The sequence below is a fragment of the Parambassis ranga genome, chromosome 5 (genome assembly GCF_900634625.1).
Source record: "Parambassis ranga chromosome 5, fParRan2.1, whole genome shotgun sequence".
Lineage (NCBI taxonomy): Eukaryota > Metazoa > Chordata > Actinopteri > Ambassidae > Parambassis > Parambassis ranga.
The window spans coordinates 21,675,691-21,694,584 of record NC_041026.1 but is presented as its reverse complement, the minus strand read 5'-3'; the positions used below and the strand labels follow the sequence as shown (position 1 = coordinate 21,694,584).

Here is an 18,894-nt window from a genome sequence, read left to right as displayed (position 1 = left end):
CAGTAACAACATTGTTTTTCGCATATGGCGTGACAGGATGACGAAGAGGCCGTGGAGATCGCTGATGGATGGGATGAGTGGACTAATGGGAAAGCCCTCATTAAGCCTCCAGATCAAGTGGTGCTCACCGAGGCTGTAAGAAAAGGACTTTTCATTTGTACGTCATTTCCAATGTTAGTCAGACATACATTATGCTAAGCTGCCTGTCTTATTTATATTAATATGTATAGGAGCTAAAAGAGGAAGTCACGAGGATCCTGACTGCAAACAACCCACATGCCCCTGAAAATATTGTCCGATACAGCTTCAAGGTAAGATTTAGTTTTTACTCATATCACTAATTGCAAACATAACCAGGGATTATGGTAGATCTACTTCAAACTGTGTTACTGCAGATGTGAGTAGACCCAGGAGTTCCCAACCTGTGTTTGATGCCATCTAAGCAGGAAAACAACACTTGTAATATTTACAATTAATAGTTATCAAAACTTAACCAGCTCAACTTTTCTCAGGAGCGTTCCTTCAAGCCTATCAGTGCCGTGGATCAGATGGCAGTTCACTTTGTATTAGAGGGCAGCCTCGTGTATCAAGACTCTGATGATTCTCGCAGCCTGAAGGACAAAAAGGGGCCTCCGGAAGGTAGTTACTAAAACATGCCACACCCTTGTTCTATGTTGTGTTACACCTTCTTGTATACAAGGATATTCATATTATCCATACTGTAGTTCAGGATGTGTTTTATAACATTGTCTTCTGAAGTGTAGTGGATGTTTGCTGCCACAAGATGTCACTTTTGACTTGTGGCAGAAAAGTCAAGCAGAAACTAATATCTAAACTCAATATTATTGTTCTCATATTTGTGTTCAGAGAATACAGCAGATGACACCAAGGCAGAATCTGATGAGGAAACAAAACCACAAGTATGTATTACATCATAAACAATATATGCCAAAGGCCTGACCAACATTCCTTGTAAATCAGTCAAATTTGTAATTTATGCTACAATTCTATCTTTGCTGGTTTTCTATAGGCTTCACCTGCAGAGGACGGAGGGGATGTGGAAGATGCCTGTAAGGAGGACAGACCAGACAGTGCTGCCTCCAAGGCTGACGAGAAAGGGCCAAAACTTACTAATAAGTTCAACTTCAGTGAGAGGGCCTCCCAGACACTCAATAATCCACTGAGGGTAAGATGGAGCTGTATTGCCAATGTTCTGCTTAATGGATGAGATATCTCATACTTGAAAATGATAGGTTTTAACATTGCAGTGCACAAAAAGCACAATATTGATGGGGTGTATTAAAATATTTGTAGCAACTAATATGTCAGTGAAGTTGTTTTTATTTCCCTACAGGAAAAAAGCTGTCAGACTGAACCTCCTCCACGTAGCATCTTCTCTGCCATGGCTAATCAGGTACTAGAGTCTCAGACATGCTGAAAAATACATTTAGACCAGGCTTGTTTTTTCTCTGTTGTGCATCAGTGAATGTTTGTGCTCATGTGGGGTAACTGTAATAACTCTGCTCTCTCGGTAGTGGGAGATCTATGATGCGTACCACAAAGAGCTGCAGAAACAGGAAAAAAATAAAGAGAAGCAGAAAGCACCGTGCTCCAAGAAAGATGATGACAAAAGCAAGAAGAAGGACATGTGGCTGGAGACTCTGGTACTGTAATTCTTAACTTCTTATGTCAGTCTATAATCACTTTTATTATGAATATATGTTGATAGGCAACAGTTGCATCAATTCATTTGTCATTTTGTTTGTTAAAGAGTGATGACGTGATCACCAACCTGAGCAAGGCAACTAAGATCATTGAACGAATGGTTAATCAGAATACATTTGATGATATAGCACAAGGTATGTTACTCAATTGTTTTCTCCTCCTTTCCTCCCATCCCTTCTCCTGCCCTGCCTCCTCTTCTCCACATGTCTCTTCTTCTTCTCCTTCTCTTCTAATCCCTAATTTTTTTTACAGATTTTAAATACTTTGAGGATGAATCTGATAAGTTCAGGGACGAGGAAGGCACCCTTCTCCCCTTGTGGAAGTTTCAGCATGACAAAGCCAAAAAACTGTCTGTTACTGCCCTCTGCTGGTAGGCTGCTCATCACATCTGCTAATATTTCTTCTGAATAATGATGGAATTTCTGTGAATATCATCCTTTTTGCAGTCACAAGAATCAGTGAATTACTAATTGAGTCACTTGCTCCTATTAGGAATAGCAAATACCAGGACATGTTTGCTGTTGGAATGGGATCATGTAAGTAACATGATAGTAAAACTATAAATGATATAACAAATGTACTCTTTGCCTGCTTCATTCTTCTTGTCTTTGTTTGTTGCTTCTCCTAACTAGATGACTTCAGTAATCAGGGACATGGCATGGTTGCCTTCTACACACTAAAGAACCCTTCCTACCCAGAGTACATCTATGCCACAAATTCCAGCGTCCTGTGCCTTGACATCCATGAGCAACATTCCTTCCTGGTGGCAGTAGGTTTCTATGATGGCTGTGTGGCTGTCTACAACTTAAAGGAGACAGGAGCAGAGCCTGTTTACAAAAGTACAGCTAAGACTGGCAAGCACACAGACCCTGTTTGGCAGGTGAGAGAAGGGGCAGAGGTGGAGAAGGTGACTGGAGTGTGTGTGTGTGTGTGTTGTTCTAATTTCAGCTGCTTCAGTGATGGCTGAGTTATAATGCTACCCTAAACTGGAATTCCACATGTGGAATAATAACATTACATTAATGACAAATATATTTTTCCATTGAACAATTTTCTAATATCTTTTATTCAGGTGTGCTGGCAGAATGATGACATGGACAACAACCACAACTTTTATTCTGTGTCATCTGATGGCCGAGTTGTATCCTGGACACTAGTCAAGGTTAACCAAGAGATATCTATTTTATTGGACTGTTGTATAAGGCTCATAAGTTTCTCTTTTTGTGTTACCTGTTAACTCACATTTGCAGTTTTTCTGTGTGTTTACTGTATACATCCACAACTGCATCACTGTGTGTTTGCATCATTGCAGAATGAGCTTGTTTATACAGACATCATCAGGCTGTCAGTTGTCTCTGATGGACCAGAAGGTGCACAGCCACACAGCTTCAGTAAGGATTCACTGTTATCTCATGAATGTACTGATAACAACTGACAATAGTACAAAATGCTGGCCTTCGAGGATGAACTGATTTCAGATTTGCCTCAATCCAGTATATTAGACTGGTGTCTCACAGTGTAAGTCTAATTGAAGTGTTCTCTGCCTCTTGTACACAGCGTGTGGTACTTCATTTGACTTCCATAAACAGATCGACTATCTGTTCCTTGTTGGCACTGAGGAGGGAAAAATACACAAGGTATGTTTAAGGAATTTCACTGTCCAATCTTTGGCTGTACATCACTGATAAAATCACTTTAGGCATGTTATTCATTTAGGCAGTTGAATATACTGGGAGGAAGGAAGTTGCAGTAAACCCTGTGATACAATAGCGTGCAGACAATACACTTTGATTACATTGCATGATATGTATACTGTAACAACATTAGCATTTTACAGTATGCATATAATTTAATCTTGTACCTATAAAATGACAGTGCTTTTAAAAAGCATTAATTAATAGGGAACTATGTATTTTTCACCTCATTTAAGAACTTGAAGAGCTGAAGAGAGATGATAAGATGATTTATCGCCTGCATTTGGTTCCATTGTACAGTGCACTGATCGTAAATTGAGTCTGGAAAATCTTCCCTCCTTGTTCCTTTCCCCTCACTGTCACAATTATACTTGCAAAAGAGTTCGCCTTTACATGAGCCAAGACAAAAACAACTGTGTCACTATAGATAATTATTTCACAAGTGAAGGCACTGAAACAAGCTGGGGTTGATCAAGGCATAAGCACTCAGTGTACAGTATCCGGTTAGAAATGAGTAAATGGCTACAAACAATGTAGTTATTTCAGGAAGGGAAGGCAGACCAAATTCTGTCATGTTATCTGTAAGTAAAGTAAGTAAATATCATAACGTCTGACCCTTTTGTCATGATCAACCATGAAACCCAAACTGCTCTTGTGCTAGCTTAGATTATTAGGGTGACCTTGAAATTATTCAAAAATTGTTTTGCTTTTTCAGCAAAGCCATAGACTAAAAATTGGAATGTTTTTCTGTACCAGCAACCATAAAGTCTTTAGACTTTACACTGCCTCCTAGAAGCTGCTCTGAAAAATGGAAACTCATTTGTTTGTGGTGCAGTTGCAGATATCCTGCTGGGATTGCACCACACAGGGTCGACAAGCTGCACATTTTCTATTAATAATGCTTATGTATGTGCGTTGGTGTGTATCTGTGTGGTGATCCATTTGTGCACTTGTTTGTGTCTGTGTGGCCTGTTCGGAGCTCCTCAGGCTTGACATTTAGCATTTAATGTCTCTCTAAGCTGACACATTCTCTGTCCACCACAGACAGCTGGGGGATTTCAGCTGGCTTCCTTCCTTCTTCATGCTTTTCTCCCTCGTGTTCTTCTTACTTTAAAATAATCATGAAAGCCCAAGTTCCTGTACCCTCACTCTATTAGATAAAATTGTTTAAACCACTCACCGAATGCTAATGCTAATCCACATTTAAATTAAGCTTTAAAAATGAAATGTAGCGTTTGAGCGAAGAGGACCTTATGTGGCCATAAAGAGAATACACTGTCAGTGAGATAAAGGAGGTTAAGATTAATTCCTGCGTGATATAAATCTAACATATCTTTGAATATACAATATCTAAGTATTCTTGTTGTGCTAGTAGAAAGTGCACATTCACACCTTTGGTGCCATCCTGTTAAGCCCCCTTACTTGCCATCTCTCCTTGCAGACTTGCTGACAGACACACGCCCGGTGTGTGATAAAATATGTTCCATCTGTCAACTTCAAGGTTTAGTGGCACAGAAACCTCAGGACAGAACTGATTAAGAATCTTTCACCTAGCTGCGGGTCAACAATCAAGCTGTCAGTGAACAGAACTCCAACAGCTGTCCCCGCAATCCATAAATCTGTTTTTATCCCCAATTGTCAAGTTCATTTATCCCTGCAGTGGAACACTTGGCGTGTTTTAAAACACCTTAGGTCTGTTGCTTCGGTGAGGTTTTTAGGTAAATATATGTTTAGATTTTAAGAGAAGATTTTAGATGATTAGATGGAACTGTCTCTTCAGTAAGTCTTTGATGTTGTGACATTATTACATTCTTAACAGTAAATGTTGACAATACGTTTTTAACAAGCCCCCAGCAACAAACACTCGATAAGCTGAGGTACAAAACTTGAAAAATATGAGCTTTTGTTTTTTTTCACCTTCTTGTCAAAATCAAGACTGTCTTCATTCCCTAGTGCTCCAAGACGTACTCAAGCCAGTTCCTGGAGACATATGATGCCCACAGCATGGCAGTGGATGCTGTAAAGTGGAACCACTACCATCCAAATGTTTTCATCTCTTGCAGCTCAGACATGACAGTCAGACTCTGGGACCATACCATCAAGTAAGAGTCAGCTAAACTGACACTGTAATGGCTATTTTGATTACATTTTTTTATCTAGTTTTTAGTTGACGTATTACAATTTGTCATCCTCTATCAGAATCCAGGTAAATTTCCCTCTGTTGTTCCACTTATCACAAACTACAATGTTGTACAAACCATCACAGTGAATAGGATTCTATCTCTGTCACAGCTGGCTAAACTGGGTGTCTCATTAAACATACTTGTCAGTGTTGGCCAGTGGTAAACTGCAGAGCGATTATACACTTGTTCTGTGACTGACTACAGCTGATGTCAAAAATTAAGTCATGTAAAGACAGAAAAGAAGTCAGTCTTATATTTTATGCTGGAAAAAAAGGTTACAGAACAACAACTACAATTTAGTGTTGGTTTATATGCTCATCACTGCTGAAACACTGCTGACATTTTTGTACATTTTTGTACATTTCACACTCGAGTAGAAACAATCATCATTTCTGTAATCTTTCTATAATAATCCTGCAAATGAATCTTCATATTCTTCTTATACGTGCCATGGGCCCAGCATAATTTCCCTACCTTATTTGACTAACACACAGTGCCTCCCACTTCTTGTCAGCACAGGCAGCTTGACTGAATAATGATAGTAATCATCTTTCCTTTATGAGAGACAGCTTTTCAAGTATGATCTATAACATGCTAAAGATACAAGACATTGTGTCCAGGAGGAAACAACACAGATCAGCAAGTTTTCATAAACCATTTACTACCCTGTTCAGACATGGGAAAGCTTTACTTTTTGCTATTTTGCTGGCACTAATTATATCCTGTAAAACTAAGATGATGGTAGGCAGACCTGAATGAACTGAGTGGTTTCTAGTAAGAGAAGATGAAGTGAAGTGTTGTCAACTCAAATAATTGAGTAATGCTAATTGCTCTGACACTGAATTTAAGGTATGTGCAGTGTCATTAGGTAAAACACCACTTAAACTACTTTTTAGACATTATCTATTCCTATACATGTTAATTATAAAACAGGCAAAGCAGCAATAACACAGTTTGTCATATCAGAGGCTGCTGCAAAGAATGGCAAGAATGGAAAGTGTGGTTCATTGCACATTCTGGTGTGTGCTCATGCAGTTTGTGAAGAATCTACACTAAAACTTGTCTAAATGTATTCATATTTATAAGTGCACTGTAGTTTAAGAAGGTTGTCATTGTGGCTGGCAGCCAGCATTCTGTACAAATCTTGATGACAGCTATCTGACTGTGAAAGCACATCAAAATAGTGTAGTTATGATAAAATATTCCCCAAGAACAGAGATTTATTCATAAAAAAAACTTTGTATTGTTAAAATATTCTAAATATCTGCATGTTTTTGTATTGCGTGCCTGCAAAAACCCATCTCAGGCACGGGTAATGTAATCAGGTCCTGCCTTATTAAATGAAACAGCAGTTACCTGCAGTCTGAAAATAAAATGCATATATAAGTTTATTTAATGTTGTACTGTACACCTCAAACCCTTTCTTGCCTCCTTCTTATTTGAAGAGTAGGTACTTTGTCTCGGCTGTTATGTTTCATTTCTTCATCTTGCTTCCAGTGGTGTTCCACAAGTTAATAATGTGGAAAAACAGAACAATTTGTTTGATCCGTGTAACTTTCCTGTGCCAAAGTCTGATGAGGACATTTTGTGACTGATTACTATGGATAAACTGTTTTCCATCACTGGATACTTGTAGGAAGAAAAGTTTGGATATTATATAAATGAAGTATCATTTTAAATGTAAAAATGCACAAAAGTTTGAAGTGTGTTATGGTTGCTGAGATTCTTTTATCTGTAGACATTGTTTGTAAATGACACTGAATATCACAGACACATTAATATTCATGCTGTATGATGACTAGTTACATTTTTCTGTTTGTGTGTCTGTGTTTTCCAGCACTCCATTGTTCACCTTTGATCTGAATGCCGCTGTTGGAGATGTTGCCTGGTCGCCTTACTCCTCCACTGTATTTGCTGCTGTGACAACAAATGGGAGAGTAAGAGATTTTCAAATTCTTTCTTTACGTTTACAACCAGACCACAGCTAGCCTTCCAGTAATAGTTCACCATTTCCTCCTTAGTAGGTTGTTCTGATTCATTATGCCAGTCCAGGAACTCAAGCTACAGTGTTGGATTTATCTAGTGTTTTGTGCATGCAAAAACCGCATCTTCAATATAATTCAATCAACAATCAATAGAAGCATACAAAGCAGCCATATTTGTAGTCTTTATCAGACTTTAAGCATTATATCTGTCATATTGATCATCCTTCAGTTGTATACTACTTTTCAACATTCAAATCACACAGCCTGAGCTTCTTATAGTCTTATAGTATTATTCCAGCCTCAGACCTTTCATGTGGTATATTCACAGGCTATTCTTTAAGGTCATGACTTCATACTGTTCTTGTCTTCAGCTTGTCTGACCACCACCTGATATCCATGTTGTTATTTTCCTGCTAATATAGTTTTAGACTCAGCCTGCTAAACCTTCACTATAGCCTCTGGACAGCTTCAGGCAATCACGTTTGTTCAAACAATGTTTCTGGTTACGAAGGGCCTTTCTTTTCGTTGCCAGTGGTTATTGATTCCAGCCAAAAGTAATTTTGGTGGATGCTGTGTTGCTTATCTCCACATATTTCCTTATTATGGCTGCAGGCTGTCCCCATCTGTTTGTCTTCACAGTCTGTGCCACGCTATAAAAGTCCACTGTGTTGTGTCTGACACATTTCCTGTCCAGTGTGCCAAGTGAAGCCGGGTGCGAGTGACAGAGAGGAAATGAGAGTTGAGCAATTTGAGAGACACCTTATGTTGATGATGATGATGATGGTGTGTATGTGTGTGTTCCTTTTGGCACCTCCAGTGCCAGGTTTTAGGCACCACAGGCACAAGGAGGCACCTTTTTATAGTACACAAAATGAGGTCACAGCACATAAGCATGACATGAAAAGTTGGTTTCATTATAAATATCTGTATGCACAAAAAAGGATGTGACTTTTCTAGAAGGCATATAATGTCTCATGTTGTTCATTATCTGAAACTAGATCAAATTAGGTTCCAGCAACCATTTAAAAAGCTAATTAAACATTCTTCAGTTGTTGTACATCAAGCACAATAGCCTCCTCTTTGAAAGCAGAAGGGGGCACAGGATTATAAAAATGTAGTTCATCAAGGTTAGTGTGCCTGGTCCAGGGAGCTCATAATGGTTCAGTGTGGTTTTACGGACGTGGCATGCCAAAAAGTAGTTAGCATTTATTTGATATGTAGTTAGCATTTACTCAACCTTATTATGTGTTTTTTTAACCCACAGTCACCATGATAGCACATTTACTGCTGCTCCAATGGCTGAGGTTTTTTGAACATATTCACAAGGTCTCAATAGACCATGTTTATTTTGTTGTTGCATTGCAGTTATATTGTATTATATATTGTATTGTATTATATTGCATTGTCATCAAATACTTGCATTTGTGAATTGATGTCCATAGAAAGCAAGTAAGATACCAGCTCAGGATATTAATCCAGCATAATAAGGGTAATATTTTATTCAAGACAGCAGCCTGCTGGCAGTCTGTGTGTCATTTTCTGACTGAGTGTCCGATAGAGTTCAAGTGACTCAGCATGAGTTGGTGCTCCTTGACGTGTGTACACTGTTGATGACGACCTGGCCTGCTGCTGCAAAATGTCACAGTGGTGTACGTGTTTGTGCATGCTTGTGTACATTTGTTCATAAGGATAATGACTTGCCTGACAGACTGAAGTGTAAGAGTGACACTGAGTTGTGTGTTGCAAACAAATTTCTCTTGGTTCTCTCTGTCCCTGCCTCTCCATCTGAACTGACTGTGGAGGAAATAAAGTGGCAGGATAAAATAATGAGTTGTCTAGGCTTATTCCCAAGTTATCTTTACATCCATATTTGCTCTTTGTGCTGTTCCTCTTGACCTTTTGCACTTGAATTGCCATGTATTTATTTTAGTCCACCTATCAGATCATTTTTACATCTGACAAACATCAGCCCAACGCAGAAAAAAATGGACAGAATTGTAATTAATTATTTTTATGACATAACCTTTTGTCCATCTGTTATCACTATAACTATTAGTTAGCAGAGTAAAAATCATAAAATAAGATCTGTGTATGTCTCTGTATTCCTGCTGATATATATTTGGCATATACAGGCTCAAAGTCACCACAGCATTTCCCTGCCTCTATTGTGTGCACTGCAATCAGTCATGGCTAATATTACATTAGTGCTTCTATATAAGCAGTGCTGTAGTTAATGGCTGTAGTGAAAAGAGGTTACAGAAAGTCATCCCCTGGTAGAGTATGATGTGATGCTTTGTGTGGCGCTGATACGCATCAACAGTGTGAACCCTAGCAGCACAGGCACAGTCATCCTTCTGATAAAAGGAGTGGGCTGTGCTTTGCAGTGGGATCATTTGTTGTCGACAGATAGTCTAAATGCACATCAAGCTGAAAGAAGAATATCTGTGATGTGGTTCCTTGTGGATAAAGAAGACTGTACCATAGGCCTTCCAGCATATTCAAACACGTGTGCACACTCCGTGAATTACTGAGAGCACACTTCCTTTCACCAGATGGTCAGACTTGCATCGCTCCAGAGAATTATGCACTACCATACATGAAAGACACATGAGATATGAAAAGGCAGTCTCTAAAAGCTTGGTTTGGTGCACTTACTAAAATAAATAAGCATTTACTCTAGCTCTCAAATATATAACATATAACATAAATATAATATAACATAAACATGACACATTCACACATTCACTGGTATGATGACTCCTCTTTTTCAGGTTCATGTTTTTGACCTCAGCATCAACAAATATGAGGCTGTCTGCCAGCAGGTAGTGGTGGCCAAAAAGAACAAGCTGACTCACATCAGGTTTAATCCCATCCATCCTATCATCATATTGGGCGACGATCGAGGCTACGTCACCAGCCTTAAACTGTCTCCTAACCTCCGCAAACAGCCCAAGGTAAGAACAGGTTTTATCTACTGTACATTACTACCATTTGAGGTAATTTGTCTGCCTATAAGCAGTGAGGAAGGGCTGCTGCTTTTCTCTCCTTCCTCTGTTGCTACATTGCCTTTGTAATTCTTGCACACAAATGGAACTTTAAAAATGATTTTCTACGAGTGTTGTAATTGCACTTGTATATGTTCTACCTTCTTTGCACCATATATAGCACCTAACAGTGTGGACACATGGATGCACATTTGCATTATTCATAACTTCCACTTGTTCCACCTCAATGAAAGCAGATCAGATGATTCATTCATTGCAGGGTTCTGACCTCAAGCTAATTTCACTAAATAACAAGACCCTCATTCCCCCACCCCTCCATTAGCATCACTAATCATCTGAATTTCTTTTTTTCTTGCTCACTTATGCCACATAACAATTAGGCAGCGAGTGGTTTGTTCTTTGTAATTAGATAAGCTTGTTACAGAAAGCAAAAAAAAAGATTATTACCTTTTTTCAATTTCGCTCTGAGAGTTGTTTTGAAGAATATTACAAAGCTGTCTGGGTTTAAAAGGTATCTATGGTGAGGGCATGAATCTTCATATGTCCTCTCACTCACACTGTCAAACCTGCCAAATATTAGAGACAATAGATGACAACAAAGAGAAAAAAAAAGATGGGTTCTGTATTTAAAGCAGGTTGTAGCTGTAAAAGAAGTTTCCTCTTTAGTCCACTTGCAATTGATGAGTCCCTGAAGGCTGTGTTGCCTTTGATGACAATGGTTAATGAGCTGTGGGGTAATCACTGCAGTCCTTCTAAACACTGGAGGAAACCGAACAGCACACTGAGTCACAACACTTTAATCAGAGCCCATTTAGAGTCAGCTCTGCAACCTCTCCACTGTTCCTTTGTGTTGGTCATATCAGTGCATGTAAAGTAGAAGAAATTATAACAGTCAGAGAAATCTATGTTTATTTTTACAACACCCTGCACAACCCTAATACACACAAACATCTTCACACACACACACACACAGTTTATATGGGTACGGCTTAACAACACATAGACACACATACACAGCTACCTCATTAGCGACCTCAGACTGCAGCCCTAAAGCATACAATTGGGAAATAATTGTTCAGTTCAGCACTGCTGACAGTGCTCAGAGCATTTTTGAAACCCAGTGTGAAACGCAGCATCAGGCACAAACACCCACAGCAAATATTTTCAATAAAATGTCGTAAAATTGGCATATTAGCCCACTAAAACTGGCACAATGAGCACGGTGGCCCATTCATTTACGCAAAAGACTAGCACAGTGGCCTAGCAGTCCTAACTTTGACTATGCAAGTGTGTTATGATCACATGTTTGTAGGGCATTCAATGAAGGCAGTCCATCTTCTTAGCCTGGATACTGTAAAATAGCCCAGCTTGGCCTCTTTTGTCCGCTGGCCCTCAAATTTTCATCCACAGATTTCATCCCAAATGCACTCAGCCAAATACGGTCAGAAAACGGAAAAGCACTGTCAACACTCCTGAACTGTCATAATTTAAATATTTCTCTTTTAACATTTTAATTATTGTTGTACTGTGTGTGCCTTCACTTTCAGGAGTTATGTGTGCTCCCACATGACAGTGTCCAAAGTTGATTTTCGTTCACCACAGCACACTGTTCTGTTCCCTATGAATGTGTCTCATCTTTCTTTTCTTTTCAGCAGCATCATTCTTTGTTGCCCACAAATCACAAGTGGCATTGCAGTATAAAGGCAGCATTATGAAATACTCACCATTTCCTGGTAGAATATAAATGATATAATAGCCTTATATTTGTTTAGGTGTAGGGTGCCAGAAACTAAAGCACTAAAATATAGGTGAGAAATGTGTACATATATCCAGGGTGCCAAAGCGACAGAACAATTCTTGGGTTTTACTGCTGTTTTTCACTTTTTGAGACAGTAGATTTTGAGATTGTGATACGTTTGTTAAAGTTTTATCAATGATAAGTGCTGGTTTGTGTGCTTGTCTTCTCTCCCTTCAGTGATATTATGTTGCAATGAGATTTGATGCTGATTCATTTCAGGGAACACAGCTGTCCCTATCAATTTCAAACTTCAAAATAGCTGCACCAAAATATTAATACAGACAGCTTTCCAAATTTCAAAGGAAGATTCAACAAGTGATTATACTACTGCTATGCTCTCTGCCATCTTTGTGATGAGTACTATATGCAATAAAATAATTCTATGATATCTTAGCAGAAAAAGTATAAACAATCTCCAGGAGTCCTGGTTGTTTGGGTGCTTCATCTTGTAATATTATAACTTACATTAATGCAGTGGTACATAATGGTGGCCAGTTTTTACACGCATTTATGTATTTTTCTTGTGTGAGTATTTGGGGTTTGTCTGTATTTGATTGTGTTGAGATTACTTGCAGCTTGTTGTCAAGTTGATGGAATTTTCTGGTTAAAGCAAGGCTGTGAGTTTGTTTTATTTGGCTTCTTTATTCAAACAGGTGTGTTCTGTGTTTCTGTGTTGAATGAACTCCTGCACCAACACTGAAGTAATGATGAACCTTAGAAGGTTATGTTTGTTCATACGCAGGAGGAGTTAATGCACACACAACACAACTATGAAAGGTTAGGTTAGAACAGTGCCATTTAGATGGCAGCCCCTTGTCTTCAAAGGACAAGTCACAATTTGGTGGATAGAAATTGTTATATAATACAGTACAGTCAGGTTGCTAGTTCTGACCTTGTGTCCATTTCAGTTTATGTCTGCTTGTGTTGTTGGTTGTCCTCCTGTTAAAACCTGCTGTTTTTTTTTCTTACTGCTGTGTAACTATAGGGTCAAATAATTCAGATTTCTGTGTGTGTGTGTGTGTGTGTGTGTTTGTAGCTCAAGAAGGGTCAGGAGCTGCCTAAGGGTCCAGAAGTGGAAGTAGCCAAGATGGAGAAGCTCCTCAGTCTGCTGAGAGAACCAGAGCAAAGCAGCATTTAACAGGACCACCATGACTTCTCTGCCAAACTGCAGCATGGTACAAGTTTTCATTCTCATTCATCAAAGCCCCACTTTGTTTATTGAGTGTGTGCAGTAAATGATACAATAAAGAGAAAACTGTTTGTATTGTAGTTATTAGATCGTTTTATAATGTAGCATGTGTCTCCTGATATAAGTTACGTTATGAATGAATAAATGCACCTATTAATACTGCAGCACTTGGTACATGTCTGTCAGGCAACACCAGACTCTACTGTATTGGCCAACCTTCTTTTCAGGGATTTATTCAATTCATTCTATATGTATTGTACAAATAATTAACCATAAGAAGTAGGGGGGTATATTTACTGCACGTGAACAGGGAGATAAATTATGGAATACATCCAGACAAGTTTTCCTGGCTGGCACACTCTGTCCTGGGCTCCAGTCCAGAGATGAACTACAAGCCTTTTTAATATCCCACCTACAGGGAGAACTTCACTTTGTATGTCTTTATTTTGCCTTTTTCTTCATTCCTCCGCGTCATAATGATCTTGTCCTTCAGTAAAGTACCACCCAGTGCTCTAAGGCTCAGCTGGACCACAGTGTCCCAAGCTGTCTGTCTTCCTGTTCCTGCTTCACTTTCTCTGCCCGTCTTGTCTTCTTGTGAACACACAAAGCAACGTCTGCATCTCCACAACTTTTCCTGATCCTGTTGTTCTTCTGCAGCCTCTGTTTAGGAGGAGTAAATTATGTAATAATGGACAATTGACTTCAAGCCTTTATTTATGATGAAACTGGATTCACAGAGCAGCTTCAGGGGTTTTTGGTGCATGTGGAGAAAACTCTTAATAAATCCTGTTACTGTGTAACAAGTGATCATGATCATATTGTGAGATTACAGCTGCAGGTACAGTTACTTCATTGTTGTAACAATGTTAAGCAAATGGGTTAATGTGTTTGTTTTAACTTTACTGGACACTTCCAATACAGAGAATGTGCATCACCAGCAGTGCTGTTTAGATGTTACTACTTATGTGGGAAACGCGTTTCTGTTTGCCGTCTGTAGGGTTCCAGTTAATTCTTCTGCATCCTGTGATTCAGTCCAGAGTGAGTGGTCCATCACAGACAGTCACAAGCAGATGTCAGTGTGAGGGCTGTATTGAAGAGGACACACATTTCATCTAAGCCTCTCTAGTCCTTATGTAACACCCTCAGCAAGGCGCTATGCCTCACAGTTCGCTGATATTCATGAGTGACATTGACACACACACACACACACCGCATAGGCTCCAGTTTCTGTTTTCAGCAATAGACGTGCTTTCTCTTTTTTTTTGAAATATGAAATAAGAGGTTAGAACCCTCCATCAATACCCCAGTCTTTCTTTGTGTACTGAGCCTTCCTCTTTATCAGTCTCTGTCCTTGTGGTCATGTCCTTATGTGTGCATTACACACATACATTGACAACGACATTCCCAGATTTGGCAAGTGATGGCTGCTTAAAAATAGTTTCTTCACTTCACCGCAATTCATCCCTGCTATCTTTTTGAGCCACAGACTGGCAGCTGACTTCAAAAACTCGAGGAGCACTAGTCTTATTATTGCTTGCAGTCAGTGCCAGTCCTGCCACAATCCCCTCTCATGTGGAGGAGTACACTGAGGTCATTGCTTGTTGCTACATTTGACTCATCCTTCTGCAGTCAGGAGGTCAACAGGTACTTGTGCTCGTTCATCTGCTGGGTTGCTGCTTCACTCGGAGCCAGCACTGGCAGCCTTTCTGGGCTAGAGGGGACCCTGCAGGCTCTGTAGAGGATCAGACAGAGGAGGAGAAGGAGGATGGCGACAAATGTATTGCAGGCAATGGCCACCAACGCTGCCGTGGACAGTCCTGTGTTGTTTTCTTCAGATTCCATAGTGATGACAGGACTGCATTGTCCAATATTAGATGTTAAGCAGTTTCCATTATGTCCTTAGTTCCCGTTTATTTGTTGTAGCTTCAGTAAGGTCATTTTTATGCCCATAGATGAACATGACTTATTGTATCCCCAATGAGATCTTGATGGCTTCTTCAGGGCACCAAACCACTACTCCACCATACAGATGAGCCTCACAGCACTCTCTGACAGTGATTATTTCACACTATCAAAACACTGCTTCTGAGTCCAGTAAATGTCTGCAAGCGTCTACAAGAGAGGGACAAATGGAATGATTATGAATAACTGAACACAAGATCCATAAAATTGAAGATGATAGAACATGATGTATGTAAGTCAGTTAGCATATCAATCATTTCAAATAGGACATAAGATGTCTGCTTTCGCCTGCTTTTCAGTGCTTTACTTGCATATAAACTGTACATACACACGTCAACAGGGGGCATAATACTGACTTATTTCTTATAAAGAAACAAATGTCCTGTGGTAATTTTAAAAATGAAAAAATACATAGAATACTTTTTTTTCTGAGCACATGTACAAAGATGCTACTATGAACGTATCTGAACTGTTTTAGCACTTATGAATCATTCCATTCCATTGTCTTAGTCAGATCCTTAACCTAATTATTTTTGGTCAAAAACAAACAAAAGAGATATGTATAGTGACTACAGTGCATTACTTTATGAAAGTATTATCACGTTTTATCAGCATCATTAATGAGCACTTCAGCTATACTCCCATATCTCATGAATCTTTTTTTTGACAATAGAAGAAGGAAACTTCTATGATAAATGTACCTGTGAAATTTGAAACATGGCAAGTGTCATTCTAGCACAGGAGTGATGGACTGGAAGGTAGTGGAAGTAATGAGATTAATGTGGCCTTGATCTGACTTTTACAAAAGTCTTTTTGAAGCTATGTGAAGAAGGGCTCCCTCCCAGTGACTGCAGCCATCTGAAGGCAGCAAATACTGCAGTCCTCTTTTTGAAAGTAATATGCGCTGCACTGCACTGTGCACTTTGATTCATCCAAAACAGGTTACCTATTAAATCACATGCATGTCTAAGTACCTCATGTTCTCATCTTTCTTCACAATCCTTCAAATTAACATCTGTAGTACAGATGCTCCAGATGCTAATGTTGAAGCACAATACCAGGAAGTAAAATTCACTCCATTATATTCTGATTTTGGTCAATTAGCATTTCACTAAATTTACATTAGAATAGCTCTTAGCAGGTGAATAAAACCAAAAACATGTTCTATTTATTAGTAGTTTTGTTTTTTCACCACTTTGAATTTATACAAACTATGAACAATAAAAAGATTATATATATATATATATATATATATATATATATATATATATATATATATATATATATATATATATATATATATATATATATATATATGAAGGCTTTTAACAAGTGTCTTTTTCAGTGTTAGTGTTGTGCCGCTGGATGTATTGCATTTTGATAATTAGTGTCATTATTCAAAGCAGGCGTCTCTCCAGATCTTTGCTCCACATTTTCAAGTGCTAAATACTGTGTTTCCTGTGTGAAAACACCTTGTGGTTCACAGACGTGCAGTATTTCCCACTCTTACAGTCTTCCTTCCCATCAGTTAACGCTAAATCTTTTTTTCTCCATATCTCACAGTGTTACTCACTGAAGGCAAATCCTGCATGTGAGCTTATAAACACACACATTTCAACATCTCACAGTGATGTCTCATCAGCCAGCCCCCTGCCTCCATTTACTTCATACTCCCTCTATTAGTAACCTGAGTATGACAGGTGGAGCTGAACTGGCTGTGGTGCAGCCTTTCAACCCCCCCAGGTGGAGAGGAGCCTCCGCTTGGTGATTAATGAGGATGCAGCACCCACAGCTACAACTCTCCCCTGTGCATAATCTTTTAACAGACTGCCTAATTATGTCACATTTTAAGAAGCACATCACCTCCAGGCTTGTGCAAAACAACAGCTTTATATCGCTATGATGTTGTTTACTTTCCAGTTTCTTTGGTCATGCTGTGCTGCCACATGCCAAAGTCTTAACATTTATACTTGTAGCACACTTACCTGACAGGTTCAGGCAACAGTTTACTCTCTGAATGCATATCCCAGTGTCAGAATCAGTCATCTTCACACAGATAACAGTTCCCTCTTCAGCTGTGTGCCATACTCTTTCCTCCTCTCTCATCTCTGTCTCCCACTCTCCCTCTTCCTCTCCATCTGCTCGGCTGCACTACACACATGAAGGAAGACGAAGCAGGACTGCACACTGCCAGCGAGAGAGAGCTCTTCAATAGCAGAGATGCAGGAAGAGAGAGAGAGGGGAGGGGTAGAGGGGTTGTGCTAGTGGATGTCAGCAGTGATATCAAGCGTAGGGGAGAGGGGAACGGTTTGGATGTAATTACACAGAGCTCCTGCTGCAGACAGGAGGAGGGGGTGCAGAGGTTGTTACGGAGAACAAGCAAAGCCGCCTGTCAGACAAAACAATGACTTCCGCCTTGCATTGCAGTGTATGGCTAAACAAATTATTTCAGCTGTTTGACACAGGACTGAAAACAGAGGCGATCACACTGAGCTATTATGTGAAGAGCCCAAATTAAGACTCAGTAAAGGAGGCAGCTTTGGGTACTAATGGCACACTTAACACAAAGCAACTTCATACAGTTTCCAAAACTGGAACTTTTCCTTCTCCATCCAGGCTTTGTTGTGTTTTTCCATCCTGTTGCTATACTTCTCGTCCCCACCCTTTTCATGAATGTGATCAGTGCTCAGTGAATAATCATCCCTGAAAGCCATGAGGGGTCACAGGAGGTTTGCAGTGATGCATTGGTATTGTTTGAAGCACACAAATTGGAGAAGTACTTTCAAATCAGGACATTAGGTCTGCTCTTTGGCATCTGAGATCAATAGTACAACCTACATTGTGCTGCGTAGCTATCACTTTGGCAGAGCTTCCAGTGTGTAACACTATTATATGGACAGCTTAAGTACAGATGTAGTCAAGGCTTAAAAGCATCTGCAGCGAAGAAAGTAAGGCGAATGTAGTTGAGTTAGTCATAATGACCTGTATTATGTAGTGAACCAGAGTCAGTGCATATTATTTGAGACAGTGTGTCAGAGTTAATCTAAGTCCTTTCTGAGAATATAATTGGAATATTAATGCTTCAAGTTAAGGTGGTTGTAATTTAGTTAGTATTTAATTCACTTAAAAAGACTTTTTTTAAGTTAAATTTAAGTTAATTTAAGTTAAATCCCAAACATAACCCCAAATTGTTTTTGAAGGTAGTTGAAACTCTTTACATTTGCCATTAATATATTAATTATTGTCCTGATTATTTTTCATTGCTGGCTGTCAGATGCTGGGAGGAGTAGTGTATATTGCTTGAGGCCCCTCTACAGGCCAAAACTATAACTACAGCCCAAACATTTACCACC

The 18,894-nt window shown here is 39.3% G+C and overlaps 1 protein-coding gene across 3 annotated transcripts in view; it reads left to right on the top strand.

Moving 5' to 3' along the window:
* The window catches only part of dnai1.2 (dynein, axonemal, intermediate chain 1, paralog 2), a 21,145-nt gene extending 2,251 nt beyond the window's left edge, over window positions 1–18,894 (top strand). Inside the window, exons 4-22 of one of the 3 annotated variants that reach the window (XM_028405659.1) lie at window positions 37–135; window positions 231–311; window positions 513–639; window positions 868–920; window positions 1,031–1,186; window positions 1,355–1,414; window positions 1,536–1,664; window positions 1,772–1,859; window positions 1,978–2,095; window positions 2,218–2,261; window positions 2,358–2,605; window positions 2,798–2,887; window positions 3,038–3,116; window positions 3,283–3,362; window positions 5,373–5,521; window positions 7,440–7,539; window positions 10,359–10,541; window positions 13,427–13,565; window positions 18,816–18,894. In XM_028405659.1, coding sequence (XP_028261460.1) covers window positions 37–135; window positions 231–311; window positions 513–639; window positions 868–920; window positions 1,031–1,186; window positions 1,355–1,414; window positions 1,536–1,664; window positions 1,772–1,859; window positions 1,978–2,095; window positions 2,218–2,261; window positions 2,358–2,605; window positions 2,798–2,887; window positions 3,038–3,116; window positions 3,283–3,362; window positions 5,373–5,521; window positions 7,440–7,539; window positions 10,359–10,541; window positions 13,427–13,528 — 1,986 coding nt within the window. In that variant the 3' untranslated portion in view covers window positions 13,529–13,565; window positions 18,816–18,894. Of the gene's footprint in view, window positions 1–36; window positions 158–230; window positions 312–512; window positions 640–867; window positions 921–1,030; window positions 1,187–1,354; window positions 1,415–1,535; window positions 1,665–1,771; window positions 1,860–1,977; window positions 2,096–2,217; window positions 2,262–2,357; window positions 2,606–2,797; window positions 2,888–3,037; window positions 3,117–3,282; window positions 3,363–5,372; window positions 5,522–7,439; window positions 7,540–10,358; window positions 10,542–13,426; window positions 13,593–18,815 lie in introns of those variants that run through there. The other 2 variants (XM_028405658.1, XM_028405660.1) reach the window with 2 other exon arrangements.